At 43.6% G+C, this 16645-nt stretch overlaps 1 protein-coding gene across 9 annotated transcripts in view; it reads right to left on the bottom strand.

The window, feature by feature from the left end:
• Window positions 1-514: 514 nt before the first annotated feature.
• The window catches only part of anks1ab (ankyrin repeat and sterile alpha motif domain containing 1Ab), a 43288-nt gene continuing 27157 nt past the window's right edge, over window positions 515-16645 (bottom strand). For 5 of the 9 annotated variants that reach the window (XM_047582668.1, XM_047582673.1, XM_047582675.1 and 2 more), the window contains 12 exons: window positions 16016-16114; window positions 14160-14306; window positions 12092-12199; window positions 11222-11392; window positions 9672-9809; window positions 9416-9487; window positions 9141-9224; window positions 8908-9045; window positions 7942-8118; window positions 5824-5922; window positions 4850-4947; window positions 515-3114 (listed from right to left, as the gene is read on the bottom strand). In XM_047582668.1, coding sequence (XP_047438624.1) covers window positions 3081-3114; window positions 4850-4947; window positions 5824-5922; window positions 7942-8118; window positions 8908-9045; window positions 9141-9224; window positions 9416-9487; window positions 9672-9809; window positions 11222-11392; window positions 12092-12199; window positions 14160-14306; window positions 16016-16114 — 1365 coding nt within the window. In that variant the 3' untranslated portion in view covers window positions 515-3080. Of the gene's footprint in view, window positions 3115-4383; window positions 4948-5823; window positions 5923-7941; window positions 8119-8907; window positions 9046-9140; window positions 9225-9415; window positions 9488-9671; window positions 9810-11221; window positions 11393-12091; window positions 12200-14159; window positions 14307-16015; window positions 16115-16645 lie in introns of all 9 variants that reach the window. The other 4 variants (XR_007112595.1, XR_007112596.1, XM_047582669.1 and 1 more) reach the window with 4 other exon arrangements.

Raw genomic sequence — 16645 nt, 5'->3', positions numbered from 1 at the left:
CCTAAAACGTTGTAGTGTCTGAACTATTCGTGAAACATGCAGTAACACCAGAAACGCTCCTTCACATTTTGATAAACGAAATATATAATCAATATACAACTGATCTGATTTAATATCCTGCTACTCTTCTTTGTTTGGGGAAAGCTGCAGTTTGGAAAGAGCTTCAAAAGTCTACATCTGTATTGTGTAAATACCGTCATTATAAAGGGAGCCACCCTGATCCGTGCGTCTCAGAGATCAGCAGGCGCTCCAACGCTTAGCTCTGAACGCACTAAAAACACATGAGAGGCACAAACTGAGTCTAATCGTTTGTTTAGATTCAAAGTTAAACCACCCACTAATCTTTTCAGGGGGGGGGGGGGGATGGGGAGGGGGGGATGGGGGAAACACTGCGAGTATAATTGTGCAATAATTGCCACGTTGTTAAATGTGCCACTTTAAATTTCAGAGACAGCCGGTGTAACGTCTCCGTCGCAACCACGTGTAAAAAAAGAATCAATGCCGACCACAGACGTGAGAGGGATTCTTTAGTCTTTGTATTATTTAATTTCATTAATATAATATTGCTTTGAAATTTGAAACAGTATCACATTTTCATTGACAAACCACACTCTGTCCACAAACATGGGCAAAGCATTGTATGCTGGTACAGTTTTTCTTCTTTTTTTTTTTTTTATCTCTACATTTTGTTACCCTTTAATAATTCCCACAGTATTCTATCCTCAATAGACCTGAATCAATAGAAATGCTCATTACTGGTCTATATCATTAATGGTCTACAGTGCTCTAAACGTTACAGTACCTACATGACAGGATCAGAAAGTCAGACGGAGGCCAGGAAATAGACTTGACCTTTCTGGCTGACCTTTCTCAAGACAGGAGTGATACACGGGCCCTGTTTAGCCGGTGATGCGGGATCACGGGTTACCTTTCGTCTTCGTGTTGGGATTCATCTCAGGGGCAGTGGAGGAGCAGGAGGAGTAGGGGGCGGCTAGGGGGGGTGGGGGGTTATACAGAGTGAGATCTAAATGTCAAGAGTAGTGTTGGTGGGCCCTGCACGCTGCGTAAAGGCTTACCTCTCGGCTTCTCTCTAACTCTTTTCCCACTAAACTCAACACATACGCAAACACACTCTCGCATCGGCCGCTCCCCTTCAACTCACAGCTTGGTATCCGGAAACTTGAACGCTGGGGTGAGCTACACAAGGAAAACACCAATGTTAAAAAAGACCGGTACATGCACAGCCGTATCATCATGCCACCAAAACTTGCTTTAAAAACAGCTGCTGCTCATTAAAGTGTAGTGCTTTTTCTTTATATATATGTATATATATAAACGTATATATATATATTATGCATCCATACTAGAGCAGGTTGTCTTGGTGACACACAAAATGCCAGGACATACGAAAAGGTTGGGAGGAATGAAGACGATGGCAAAAAAATGGGAGATGTGCGCATGGAACGCTGGAACCGGCGAAGAACGCAGGAAGCGGATGAGCGAGAGGAGACGAGACACTGCTACAGTAACATACAGAGACGGCCCAGGCCAAGTGCATCAAAGAGTACAGAACACAAAGGAAAAGAAACACTGCCAACATGCATCGCCAGTGGAAGCTAACGGGTAACAGTCAGAACAGAGTGGCAATGACACAGCCACGGTACCGCACACAGACCGGTTACATCTCAACACTCTCCAGTCCCTCGCGTCTCCTGCAGCACACAGAGACAAGGACGGTGGCCAGGACGGTGGGGGGTGGGGGTGCGGGAGGATGTGTGTGTGCGACGTTAACAGTCCAAACTCCCACGAGGACAGACAGAAACAAGGCATACAGCGACGCACGGCAGGTAAGTGCACACAAATAAAAAAAAGTGGAGGAGGGGGGAACCCGCAGACATGTGTCGACTCCAACAACGAGCATTTTTCAGTCACAGTGCAGGAGGAAAATCCCTTTTAACCAAACAAACAAACAAATAAATAAATCAAATGGTGCCATGTTCCCTCCGTGACAAATCCACTAACGCGACACCGGAGCGACGTTTACGTCTGGGATTAAATCTTTTCACTGCTGTTTATTCTCAGGTGACGTACTTTGCACCTCATTCTAAATTGGCGTGAAACAGCATGTAATCATGATAACAGGACGCTACGTGCACCAAATCTGTGCCGGGGGCTCGCTAATACAGTTGACTATGAAATCACCTTGTTTTTGGTGTAAGATTCCCAAAAATTGTGAAATGTGCCAGCAAGGTCAGTTAGTTTTCAGTTGTTTGTTTGTTTTTTGCTTCTGGTTGTAATCAAGTCGGGATCCTTTGCGGTCCCTTATCTACCCTTGTGTGTTTCATGTAGCCCCCGTCTATCACAAAACCCACCAATTTCCCATTTGCGCTGTAAGAAAAGAAAACAAGTTTTTTTAAAAGGGATAGTGCCACGTTTTTTTTGTTCTTGTTTTTTTTTTTTTTTTAAACACAGTGTTTCTTTCTTTCTTTCTTATAAAAACTTGACAAGAAGAAGAAGAAGATGCTGTGATTAGCTCTCTCTGTGCTACCATGAATGCTGAGAGGCACGGGGCAGTACAAGGCCAGAGCAAAGACTCATCCTGACAAAACTGTACCATCATCAGAACAACATCATCCCAGCCAGTCACAGTCAGTTTAATACACCGGGTAATAACATGTCCTTTTTTTTTCATTTTTTTTTTTCAGTCTTTTAGAAGCAGGGTGGAGGCGTGCAGTTGTTGGGTGGCGGTGTTCGGGGGGCGGGGGCGGGGGCAGGAGGGGTCAGGGGATTTAGCCGATTATAGAAAACTAAATGAAGTAAGGCTGTTGTCCTCGGTAGGGCGAAGGACAGCTGTCCTCCTGCGTGTCAGTGTTCGAGGTCTCGGTTCTTGGTCCGTTCGGAGACATCATTGACAGATTTGTTCGACCAGTCCGTTGTGGTCTCGCTATGACTATTGTACAAATGCGTAGAAAAAGAAAAAACTGGATGTTCTCTGCATGTCGCTCTGCATGTTTTGTCTTTTCACTCATTAATTGTCCATCTTGCATCCCATGCTAGCAAAGCAGCCTCCTCATAGTGCCTCACAGTGGTAGATGCCTGGTAAGACAGGACAGGCTACAGATGGAGAAAGAAAAAAAATAAATACCTTGAGGCAAAACTACCAAACAATTTAGTAGATGAAAAACAACAACAGAAAAATGATCTTTAAAAAAATAAAAAACTGAAAGCATTGGTCACATATTTGGAATCTAACTATTCAGTCGGTGTGACGTGTTAAACGAAAAGTTTAACATTTCGGGTAATAGGCATTGTCACTTTCTTGCCGAGAACTAGACTGATAAAACACACACATCTGGTGCCAGAAGCTAGTTAGCTTAGCATAATCGTTGCAAATAGAAGGAAATAGCAACACTGGCTCTGCTGTAAAGGGACAAAATCAGCATCGCTAACTCTAGTAGCGCCTCTAAAACTCGCTAAATTACTGACAAATCAGCATCAGACAATACGCCACACAAGGCCAAATGTCAAACTTTTAAGGAATAGAGTGTATGCATGTGACGTCACAGCTAGCAAAGTGGTGTTGTGGTTCACATTTAATGTCAGGTGATATTAATTTATACTGTATTTTTTGATGAAGTCATGTCTTAAATTACTTCTTAAGTTATGTTCTGGAGGGCTGTCAGATATGTTTCTGGATGTTGTTGTTTTGGCGTAGTTATGGCCAACTATTTTAGTTCCAACAATAAATAACAATAAAAAAATAAAAGGAATATCTGTGATCACTCGTCATCATCCTTTTAACGTCCAGTTGGACGCTACAGTATTGTACGTTACTTCTCCGTAAAGCTCTTAGCATTAGCATCTTTTATTTAGCTACATTTATCATGACTGAAATTACCTAAAACTAACTGAAACTGAGGCTAATCCACTTTTCCAAATCCATACTAGTCCGTTTATCTGATAATCCACATTTTTCCTGGTCTCGCTGTATTTACTGATACATTTCACCATGTTTTTGCCACTCAGGTGGGCGTGGCCCCAGGCGGTAGTGATGTCAATGCATACCCTCTATAACTAGGAAAATCGAAGAATAATGGAAGCAACTCTATCAGGGTTTGTACCTAACCCCCTGTTGTTTTAACAGATATCCAAATGTTTTCAATTTCCTCATCTCAACCAGATCTGAAAATAAAACGAATATGCATACTTCCCAAAATGCCAAACGCTTCATTTAACGGTTTCTGACCCGTCAGTAATGCCTAAAAATCTAGATATACACAACAAAATAAAGATGAACATGCTCGTTTTGCCTGTTTAAAAGATGACTTGAAAGAATATTAAGAATAATAATAATAATAATAATAATAATTATAAAGATGCAACCTCTAGGAGCTATCTGGGATTTGGAGGCAGATGCAAGTTGTCAGGAGGAGGAGGATGAGGAGGAAGAGGCAGTTTGGTTGAGAGAGCAGGGCCACTGTAAAATGAGATCAGTCCAGGATCATCCGTTCCAGGGCTCCGCCATTGGCTGCAGCAGCAACAGGCGAGGGAGGCTGCCGGGGGTGTTGGGGAGGCACGGGAGAGCCGCGGGATTGTTTGTCATGGCAGGTGGGAGGGCAGAGGAGGGTGCAGGAGTAGGCAGCCCTGAGGGATGCTATACCATCACAGTGAGAAGGCACGGGACTCACATGTATATATATATATGTGTGAGTGTGTGTGCGTGAGAGAGAGAGATAAATAAATAAGAGAACCGGATGCAGAGGGGGAGAAGGGGGAGGAAAAAAAGTACGAGGGGGTGCAGAGAGGGGCGGCTGTGGGGATCCGGCCTCAGAATATGGTGGTCTCGTACTTGGTGCTGACGGGGCGCCTGTTGGAGTCCCGCTGGTCCAAGAGCCAGGTGGTGCTGCCCAGGGACTGCATGTCTGCGTCCATCTCCAGGGGGTCGATCTGCCGGGGGGGAGGGAGGGAGGAGGGACGAGAGGAGGGCGTGAGACGAGCGGCAGTGGAGGCCATTGCGCCACACTGACAAGTCCTCAGCTCACACACGTGCATGTGGATTAGAGGTACAGTCCAGTGATCATGTTATAATCACAGACACTCAGGGCTCAATCCACAACATGGATGATGTCTGACAGAAAACGCCCTCGGCTGCTGTGAGCCGCAGCAGTAAACCGGAGATACGACCCTCTGGGAGCTACACAAATATGCTGATTAGAGGTACAACAGCAAGATGTGCTCTACACCAGTGGCTACTGTGTAGCATGAACAGTCGAGACACACGCTGCTCTACATACATTATGCTGATTAATTCACTTTGAGCTACATGCGAATGTTAAATAGCTAAGACGTAGGCATTAGATGTTTTATAATTCCCTGCTCATGGATGACAACTTAAAAACGATACAGTACACACACATACACACACACACACACTGAAAAAAAAAATAGAAAACAGTTTAAAACCATCCAACGGAGACAACTTCCACTGCTGCCATGGATTAAATTTAGCCACCCGTCTTCATAAAGAGAAGGTAAATAACGTCAAGAAAGCCTCTTCTCCCTGAATGTGTTTATCGACAGAGCTCGAGCTAACTGCGCTTTAAACCCTTAAAATGGAAGATGAAGATGAGAGATGCGAAAAGTAAACGGATGGGGAAAACGTTTATGGCTGAAATATTGAGAACCACACCATGAGGAGGGGGCGAAGTGCACTGCGGCACCCCCCCGGACGACAGGGAAAAGAAACGTGGTTGGAGGGGGACTGGCGTGAGAGAAGATGGATGATGATTCGGGGGTTGAATAGAGGAAAGGAAAGAGAAGGACCTGGACTCCAGGGCTAACAGAGTGCAACGGGAGGAAGGAAGGACGGTGGGTAGTACACGTGTGACAGTGACAGCAGCGGCATTCGAGCAGAGGGGCACCCTGGGAAGCAGGAGGACCAAGAAGACAAGAACAAAGACATGTTAAACAGAGAAGAGAGGACAGGGACAAAGCATTTCAAGGCACCCAATGGTCAGTGAAGACAGGAGCAGTTCATAAAGTTTTTTTAAAGTTAAAGCTGCGACAATGTTCAACAGAAGTTCTACTTGTGCTTTTGTCACTGACCACTTACTAAACGTGGTCGTAGCAAGGAAGGTGTTGTTGGTTTAAAGTGGGGCTCGTGGTTAGGACATTCATTAGCATCTAGAAGCACGCGAGGCTAACAGTTAGCAAGCTAACGACCAGGTATCGTAATGTTGGCCTTCAGTATGTACTTACAGTACATACAGCAAAACTACAGAGAAACTTCTACTACTTATTTGCAATGTGTAAACTATCATTTCTGAAAATGTTAGCGAACACGACACAGCACATGAAGCATTCGATCATTGTTGACAGTTTCCAGTTGTGAGGTTGTGAATGTGCATTTTTCCTGTGAACACAGTAAACACAATATTTGAAGACAGCAGAGGACCTGTAGGGGGCTGGGTGACAGAGACCAATGAAACGATATGTTTGTCCGTTTAAACGTAAGGACGTATTGTTAGCTGTCGCGGCTAACTAGCTTATTACCTACACTGATGAACTTACCTTCTTCCAAAGTGTTTTTTATTATGCGCGTCTCTGTCCTGCTCTTTATCTTTGGGTATAACATTTAATGAACTGTATTTATTGCCCAAGTTACAATAATTAGTTATCTGCATAATTACTTTTAATCACCTGAAGACCATTAGAGGCTCACATTTATCTACATCGTACTTAAAGTGGTTTACATGGATCATCAGCTGATGATGCTCGGGCTCAGCCTTTAAGCAAAGTGTCATTTAGTGAATATTTAAGATCCCTTCACTGTATTTACTTTTTTTTATATATAACTAGTCAGTTGAAATGATTAAAAAGACGGCGGGAGACAGCATTTCCTGAAAAATCTCAGGGGGCTAAAGTTCACTTAATTAACCCAACAGCTACAGCGGATGAAATCTGCTGGTGTCAGTTTTTTTTTTTTTCAGCCTGCGTTTGTGTCCTTGTAAGCAAAGTTTCAAAACATCACAGATGTTTTTTTTTGTCACAAATCTGTCACTGCTGTTATGGTAAACCGCATAAGTGGCATGTGTGAATGGAAAACTTGATAGGCATAACTGTAAGAGCAAGGACAGGACTCAGCAAACCGTCAATTGGTCCCTTGGGGAGAATTCGGTCTCAGTTTCTTGTCGGGAGCAACTACATCTGGTAGCAGTGAAACACATTAAAACAAATTGCAGTTGACAGAAATCACCCCCCTTCTCATCGGAAACTTAAACAACCAGCCAGACTCATTATGCAGCTCTTTGATTACTCCATATATCCTCTTTGGAGACAGGTAGTAAAACAAAGTGATTTGTGTCTCTGCATGAGCATGTGGTCCAGCAGGGTGGGTGCACGCCGGCTGTGCAGCTCTCTCAGGTGGCAGTGATCACTGAATGCGCATTATGTGCTGCTTGAGAGGTCAATGCATCAACGCGCTGCTCAGGGTGCATACGTGAACATTTATGCAACGCACTCAATCAGAGGTGAGGAAGCTGCGGTGGGTCCAGAAAAAAGTCCCAGAGGAAATCATGGAGTCGCCCGCAAGCGACGAATAAAGCCGTTCATTCATCACGTATGCACAAATAGAAAATCGGCCCTGATATCGGAGTGACTCGCGGATTTTCAGGGGGTGGGGAAGATAGAATTGTTTGCAAAGTAATGACTCATCACTTTCTGCTACGCGCGCGGCAAATCTTCATTTGTAGGTGGGCCCATTGGGGGGGGTTGAGCTGTGGAGAAAAAGTTGGTCACGGGGTCGTTTGTGCGGCATCTTTCTGATCTCCCTCTGTCCTTTAATGGAGCAAATTCAACACTCACTCAGCCTCAAAGACACACACACACACACACACACATATTCACCAAGTTGTCTTTGAGGGTTTGTAGGGTGGTACTCACTGCTGATCTTCGCATGCCGCTCCAGGACTGAGATACGGGACGGCTGCTTTTGGTTTCTACGACTTCGGAGACCAGAGATGTAGGGGGGACATACTGTCTCGCCCTGGACTGCACCGCCATCTGATAGGCCACCTCGAACGCCTGCCCCAGCGTCAGGATGATCTCGTAGGTCTGTGTCTGTGTGAGTTAATAAAAAAACGCGTTTCAAATCGGTGGAGGCCGAGGGGCTTCGTCTCGGTGGCTGCCTCTCATCCGTAGGTGGTTTTAACCGACTACTGACTTTGTAACATTGAGATAAACTCTTTAATTTCGCTTTCACAAACTTACACAACAGAGCTTTGACTATAAAAATCTACTGCTCACTGTTGTTTGTTTAACAACTACTTCATTAGGTCGGCAAATTGTTGTGCATCACACAGAAATCCTTTCCCGGCGCACAAAAGCACCGCTCTTTTTGGCATAAACGTTTCCCACAGTTGTCACCTTGCTCTTGTTAGAATACATATTACAGAGTAATTATCATCATGTTTTTAATAATTATGTTATTATGTGCACAGAGCAGCTCTGTTAAATTCGGTTAAAAACTGGTTTCCTGCTGTTGCAGGTGGGTCTGCTGTGGTTCGTCAAGCAAAGAAATAAATAAATAGAAGAAAAAAATCTTGGCCTTTTGAGACCTTTCGAGGCACAAATGACATAATCTGCGCCTGTTCATGGAAATGCCATCTTCATAGCGGGAGCGGGGCTTCAATCAATCTGTCTGATGAGCCAATCAAGAAAATAATGTCCACAGGAAGCTGCATGCAGACTCAACTTCAAGACCCCTCATAACTACTGTGCTTGTTGGTTTTTCCACATTATTGGCAGAGAAATCCGCAGGTGGATCCCGTGGACCATAACGTTTGTGTTAAATCCGTGACACGATGCTGATGTTGGGAGTTTTACCGAGATGAGATCTACGTCACTCACCACTTCCACTGTGCTGAAGACATGGCAGAAGTGGTGGCCACTCTTCAGATCCTTGGTGATGTAGGCAAACGTGCAGAGGTCGTCTGGGTCTTGGGCGGCACAGGAGATGTTCCTGATCTCGTGCTCTGCAACTATAGTCTGAAGGAGACAGAAATAAGGTGAGCGCTGACGACTGGAAATCAGCCACGGTGTTTGGCGTCGGGCAGATCGATGAACACACACGCAAACATTACCTTCGTGGCTGCGTCAATGAACTTCACCCCTCTGTAGGTAATGGACAGGATGACAACTGGACCCTTTCTTGAGTCCTTTGATTTCTAGAATAGATTAAAAAAAAAGTAGCCAACAAAACAAAAACGTGGCAGTATTTTTTTCTCTGTAGCTTTGTTCTAAGTGACATTATAATTGCTCACTTCAGGAACTTATTAATTCCCACAATCAATAAAACCGTTTTAGTTGCTCTCCCAAAGGTCCCAGCAAATAAAATTATAAGGAAAGTAATGCTTACTCTAATTTTAGCACAGGCATCTTGTGTGGACTCAATTCCTCGTAGATCCCTGATTATCATTGATCCCAGGTACTGAGAGAAAGAATTAAAACACGGTTTAGATTTTAATTTTCATGCTGACGCACGGCACAGAGCGCAAACACGGGATGATTTAAATGTCCTGCAGCGAATGAACGGCAGCCGCGCTCGACATCAGTAATTATGTCATGTATTTTGTACATTAACGGCAGATGTGTGCGCGGTAAACGTGACTCACCGTTGCCTCGTAGCCGCAGGAGTCCAGGATGAGTTTCTCAGGCTGGTGATGCCAGGCGGACACCGTGGCGTAGGTAGCAGACTGGCTCGGCGGCCGGAGGTTTAAACGAGACTCTTTGTGTCGTTCGCTGTGTCTGTCCTGAGGAGACGCCAGAAAAACAAGGCGGTGAAACAACGAAAAGGAGGGACTGAAGGTTTTGCGGCGCAAACTTATTATTCTGTAAGGCGGCAACGAGCCTTCTCGCTTTTTCTCTGAGATCCACACATCTCAGGATGTTGCACTTTGCGCACTACAATCAGAAAGCAAACTTGTAGCCTTATTTTGGTTGAGCCGGTGAGGCAAAAGATTTCTGACTGCTTAAGCCAACTGAAGTTTGTCTGCTCAGCACTTCCAGCCTCCTATGATATGCTACGCTGGTGGGCTTATAAATATTCATGCATGTTGGGCCCTTAGGTTAACGTGCTCAGCGTTTTCATAAATCACTTGTCAGAGTAAAAAAAATACTTATGCTAATAATACACTAAGGTTTTAGTAAAATTAGTATTTTATTTATTTTTTTTTTTCCAATCACGCTCCCTGAACGGAGCAACATCTTCCTCATCTGTGGAGGCTCCTCTGTGTTTTCTCTTTGGCCTCGGTGAGTCAGAACGCAGGCGTGCCAACTTGACTGCGCGTGTCTCAGCTTGACCTTTAGCAAATGCTAAAATTTGATCACAGAGTTATTCTTAGTTCGTTCTCTTGCAGAAGAACCCAAGGACTGAATTCATGCCAGTCAACAAGAATCAAAAAAGGATGTAATGTCGTGTTCAACCAAATGAACGATAATGCGCAAATGTAACGAAAAAAAAAAAAAAATCATCATATATCTGAAGAGTTTTGGAGCCGTTCATTTCATTTAACTTCTTTTCAATTAATCTGTTGTTTTGCATGTGTTTTCCACATCCTGGTGTGTATTGTCTTTGGAACGTGAAATAATTCATCAACCAACCAGGTGTGACGGATTGTTAGACAATCTCTAAAAACATGCGATGTTTAGATAAGGGTCCAAAATATGACTTTCAGTTAAGATTATGTTCGACAAATGGACAAAATATCAGACACAAATTTGTCTTCTTGTACGGAAGTTCACATATTATATTTTTCCTCGTTTTCCTGTGACAACGAGTTTTCTGTTTTCTCAAGATCTCGAGTTATTTACCTCGGGAAAACAAAGCCTTGTTTTCCCAAGATCATTATTGTTTATTACCCTTAAAGCACAAAACAAACGTCTCGCCCTACAGTAGACCTATTACTATTATTATTTTACTACATTAAAGTGTTAAGGGCATGGCCGCTTAGGGCTTCTGTATTCTTGCCAATTCAGCGAGTAATGACTCAAATTATTCGCTCATATTACCCCAAAATATTAAGAAACAAAAATGTTTTTTTTCAATGACATTTAACTGAACTCCACTACAACATAATTCAGTCGGGTAGTTTGCATCCCTCTGTTTTACCTCATGGAAAAAAAAAAGTTGAAGATGACCAAAGCCAAAGAAGGGGGAACTCACTACAGAGCGCGGCCTCTCGCTGTAAGAACGCAGAGATACACTACAGTCTTGGTCAATTCCTCTCCGCCTCCGGTCCGACTCGGACAGGGGCAGGAGCATGTCCATGGAGCGACTGGTGTAGGGGTCCATCTGGCTGAGGGGAGACGTGGTCTGGGACAGGAGGTCGTGGAACTGCCGCACAAACAGCCACACGACGGAGCACGCACACAAAAACACACACACACGACAGATTAATGATTTGAAAGCACTGTCTACACGCACTGGTTTCCCTGATCCACATCCAAGCTTAATCCTCCACAAAAAGAGCCTCCTCCGTGTATGCGCTCAGCGCTTTTCAGCCCGGTTTAATCTGCCTGGGAAATCAGCCCCGAGTATTTAACTGTTGTGAACATAACGATATTGAAGAATCGCATTCCAAAATTAGACATCCGCCGCACAAAGAAAAGGATCCATTTTCTCACAAAATTATGTTGGCACAGAAAATTGTGGCCATGTCATCCTGTTTAACTCCAGCTCCGTTCTGACTGATGCTCAGTGAGAAAAAAAATAACAAGGTGCAATCACGAATGTCTACTTTGAGTTAAAAACAAAAGAGAACCCAATTTAAATACATTGGGGACATTAAATACTAGTTATACTGGGCACATGTGCGTAGCTACTCTTCTAGTTCTGCTCGTTAAGCAAGTCTAATCCATTAATTAGCTCTGATGGAATGTTTCTGCACTTTAGTGTTTAAATAGTAACAGTGCTGCAGTCTTGGTGCTTCAGTTAAAAACATCCTCCTTATATTGCACTTTCTTTCTGAAGCATCTATACAGAATAACACTCAATAAAGTGGGTTTTTAGCTCTATCAGTTTCCACAGTCTTACCATAATTGGGGACAGACGACGGGACTTAGTCGGTGCCTCTTCATACGGCCTCTCCGCTAGAGAAGCAATGATCCTCTTCCTGTGGCCCAGAGGACCAATCTTAATAACCTAGAGAGGGCAACGTGAAGGCACGGTATCAGACTCTCCAGTGAACCGTCACATCAATATCTCTCAAGAATATATCTAGACCAAGCTAATAGAGATATATCCTAAATACACTGACACAGGGTCGGTGGCATGCATCCCTCACTGGCAGGCATCCACAGGCAAACAGAAATGACTCTCGTCAATAATTCAGCCTCAATCTGTTTTGCCGTAAGCTTAAAGTACAGCGCTGTCTCTTTCTCGGTACACTCTATAATTCAAGATGCAACTTTAGACACAGGGCTTAAAGAACACAGATAATGGTTTGTGGGGAAATAACATGGAAATAAGAAAGAGATTTTCAGATCAGATAATTGCGTCGCATAGATTAAGTTGCCGCATTTAAAATGTATGACGGCAATTTGCAGCGTCTCTCCCTTTCAACCGTTTCAGTGTCTAAAATCCTCACAGGACGAACCATAGGTTAATTTTATGTAGTCGAAACCTATTATCTTAACACTGTATATTTGCATAATTGGCTATTAACATTCATGCTCATCCAGCAAAGGTGGCTGTTGAGTGATTAATGCTACATTCGCAATTACATAGCTGGTGCAAAATATCTTGTAACAGGCTCATATGATTCTTTGTCAAGACGGATTCAATAATTCATTCAGGGAGAGTCGGCGGCAGAAGACGCAACTGGTCTGCGCGCCGGGTTTCTGGTGCTGTTTTCATCATCCTCATGCACCGGATCCCAATGAGACCAGTGTGCAGGAGGAGCTTGTAATAAGTGAAAGTCTGATCCCCGGGATTGTATGCGCATGTGAACAAGATCGTAGATCACTCTGAAGCTCGACGCTATTTGCTGGAAGATGCTGAGGAAGGTGTAGGAAATGTAATGGACAAAGTGAGCCCTGCCAAGACGCTCAGAGGCAGTTCTGCTACTCTGCACACTGAAAGTAATGTGCCCTGCACTTATGTCCATCTTTCTGCATCGCAGTCTGCTGGACGCCTTCCCTCGCACACGCCGCAGAGGCAGTGTGCTTGGCTGCTGCTTCCCTGTTGCTGCTGCTTCCACTGCAGCTGTTTCACCACAACCAGGCCCACAAAGAAGCAGTCGTAAGTGTGAAGACTATAAACACACCAATTCCCAGCCAGAAGCTTCCACACATACCAGTCATCACCACTTACTTCGTAACAACCGAGTTTCGATTTTTTGGCAGAGCCCAAAAATAATATTTATTGTAACTCTAATATCAATCTATCCATCCATTCTCATCTGCTTATCTGAGGTTGGGCCACAGTGACGAGAGGCTAAACAAGAAGTTCCTCTTCCCAGTCATGCTTTTCAGATATCCTCTTGAGGTATCCCGGGGCATTCCCAGATCGGCCGAGATATATAATCCCTACAGCAGATCCTGGATCTACCCTGGGGTCTCCTCCCAGCTTGCTGGCACCCAGGAGACGTCTTCATGAGATGCCTCAACCACAAAACTGGTGCCTTTAGCCACAAAAGAGCTGAGTCCAGTCACCACATGGAGGAACTTCATTTGAAGACACTCATGACGATAGGTGATCAAGGCTTAGCGCTTCACCATAATAGTTCAATGCACCAAACCAACCCAAAAAAACCCACAAAAAATAAAGAACAGACAGCTGAATACAATGTCTTTTTTCTTCTTTGTTCCATTAATCTTTGTGCAAATAGATTTATCTTAGAAAGCCATTAGGAAAACGCTGCTGCACACACACAAACATCACACGCTGCACATAAATGTTGAACCAAACTGAGACATGCATCTAATTATCGTCAAATGTGACGCTGTTTCCAAAAAGCCAAATTACAAATTTCCCTGGCACCAGTCACCACTTCTCTGATGTGTTAACACTGTGTCTTAAAGTGCTTATTAACCTCAAACACAACGTGGCCTTGTCATTAAGCAGAGCAGTCGGGAGACACTCAGTAAAAGTGGCTTCTTACATTGACGATCTCCAGCTCCCACAGGTTCTTGACACACTCCAGTGTGCGGTAGCCGCTTGAGAGGAAGTTGGGCAGATACTCATGCAGGCCGAGGCCGTCCAGCCAGGAGGCAAGAGATGTGCTGCCATCACAGCCCAGTGCTTTTACCTGTTGAGGCAAATTTGTTTGAGTAAGCAAGGATTGTAGCTTCAATGACTTAAAACATTAGCATACCTCACAAATTTAGGATTTAAGGCAACCTAACTGAAGCTGTTGCTATGCATGACAGCAGCGTGAATCAAATGATGGGAAGTCTCAACACTTTCATTCTTCCATCTGCCAAGGATGTATCTTTGTAAACCTCATGACTTTTCATTAACTCATCTCTCCCGCAGGGCTCTCAAGTCTCATTTAAATAAGTTCACACGCTCTCACGCCACGCATGACATTTCTCACGCCGAAAAATGATTATACTCGCCTCACACTTACGTTAAAAGAGATTAGTAATCTATGGACAGATGAGACGAAGTCAGGCTGCTCCACTTCAATCAGCGACCAATCAGAAAATATCTGTGGCCAATCAGCCAATCAGAAAATATCTGCGGCCAATCACCCAATCAGAAAATAGTATTTGTCGTTGCCGGGTGAAATAGGAGCAACCTAACCACGCCGTCCACAAATGCACGAAAATGTGCACTCCTCAAAGAAGAACTGGAAGTGGAAGTGCGTGATCTGGTAATCACTTCATCACTTAATTTATTATTATTGTTATTATTTACAATAACAGTTTACAGTTGCTTATTACAGTCAAGTCTCACTCAAAGCTAAATTCAAAAGTTGAGAGCCCTGCATTGTTGCCAACAAGCTAAGCCGTCAATGTTAGCCTGTCTATGTAAGGATTCATGCGCTATGTTCAGAGGACTGTTAGCATGCTTTTACAAGCTAAATTAAGGTGACTTTTAGCATACCGTGTTAGCATTCGCAGGCTAAACTGACATGTAAGCAGGACAATGTTCTAGGCCACGCAAAAGAGACCATTAGCCTGACAAAGTTAGCATTTACACTATAGACTAAGGCAACTGTTTGCATTTTGTTTGCAACTATTAGCATGTCGACATTAACATTTACAGGCTGAATTAAGGCTGTTAGCATGTTGGTCAGCATTTAGCTAAAGGTTTTAATTTGTTGTTCTGACATTGACCTAATAACTTAGAATACATTTAGCCTTCTTTCAAATTGCAATAAGGTGAATATCAGGGGGTCTGCGAAGGTACTGCAGCGGGGGTCGCTGAATCTTTGGTTGATTTTCTATATTTTTTTTTCATTATTCCCACAAATTTAAATTTCTTTAAATACACAGTACATTAGCATGAATCTAACGCATTTTAGTAAAGGGATAAATGGAGGCACAAGGCGTTATTTTTTGGTAGCCGAGACCTGTCGATTGTACGTTTATATTTATAGCAGTTGCACGACCTACTGCTGCACATGTTTGAAATAACAAAACTGAATAATAGAACCTGTGTATTATTTGAATAGCTTAATTTTGAATGCAAAATGATAATAATGTGTATTTATATTAGCAGTAGCCACTAGCACTAGTTGGTAGGGGGTCCCTAGTCCCCACTTAATCTCTCCACCAGTTTGGGGGTCCATGGCCTGAAAAATGCTGAGAGACCCCTGGTTTAGCATAATTAATGGGAGGTTTCTTTGTCCAGGTGAACAACATGGCACATTCATCTATCCACAGTCTTTTATTTTAGTAAACTATTTTTGGCATGTCAGATATTGTCTTGAAAGTGCGCGTACTTATTTATTTCCCGAGGCAGCGTCAGTCACCATTTACCTCAGTGGTGATGAGTTATGATGTTAAGTACCTTGGGCAAGCTGCGTGCCGCATGGAGGATTTTCTTCCTGTGTCCTGGATCAGTGATCCCCATGTCTCTGAGGTCCTGGTCCTCCATCACGTTACTTCCCTGCATGTGCACAAACACGAGAGAGACACAAATAAACACATTCACGCGCAGGCACACGCACGAACAAACAAAGTCATCAGACGCACATGCAAACAGTCACATACACATATGCACGCGCAACGACAATGTACAATGTGGACATACGATGTGAGAAAAATCAGTCTTCTATGATCCAGCTTTGGTATAGGCAGATAGGACACCTGCTCAGGTCAATAAAATAACATGACGTATTCACTACCAGGGTAAAATTGTAGCTATACAAATACACACTTGCTTTTAACACACACACACACACACACACACACACACAGAATATGCACATCCCTGACACAAGCAGTAACAACAGAGTGGGAGGACAATGAAGTCAAATAAATTGTGCATGCCAAGAGTAATCAATTTAATCTGATGTGACTCAGAGGGAACACAGCCTTCATAACTGCAGCAGCATCTACGGGACACTTTGCTGCTGTGTGTCTTTGAGGGACACTAAACTGTCCATGAGGAAATTAAAATATGTCACTCCATTTTGTA

This window comes from Mugil cephalus, chromosome 4 (assembly GCF_022458985.1).
Source record: "Mugil cephalus isolate CIBA_MC_2020 chromosome 4, CIBA_Mcephalus_1.1, whole genome shotgun sequence".
Taxonomy (NCBI): Eukaryota; Metazoa; Chordata; class Actinopteri; order Mugiliformes; family Mugilidae; genus Mugil; species Mugil cephalus.
Note: the sequence above shows the minus strand (reverse complement) of the source record. Positions and strands in the feature narration are given on the sequence as shown.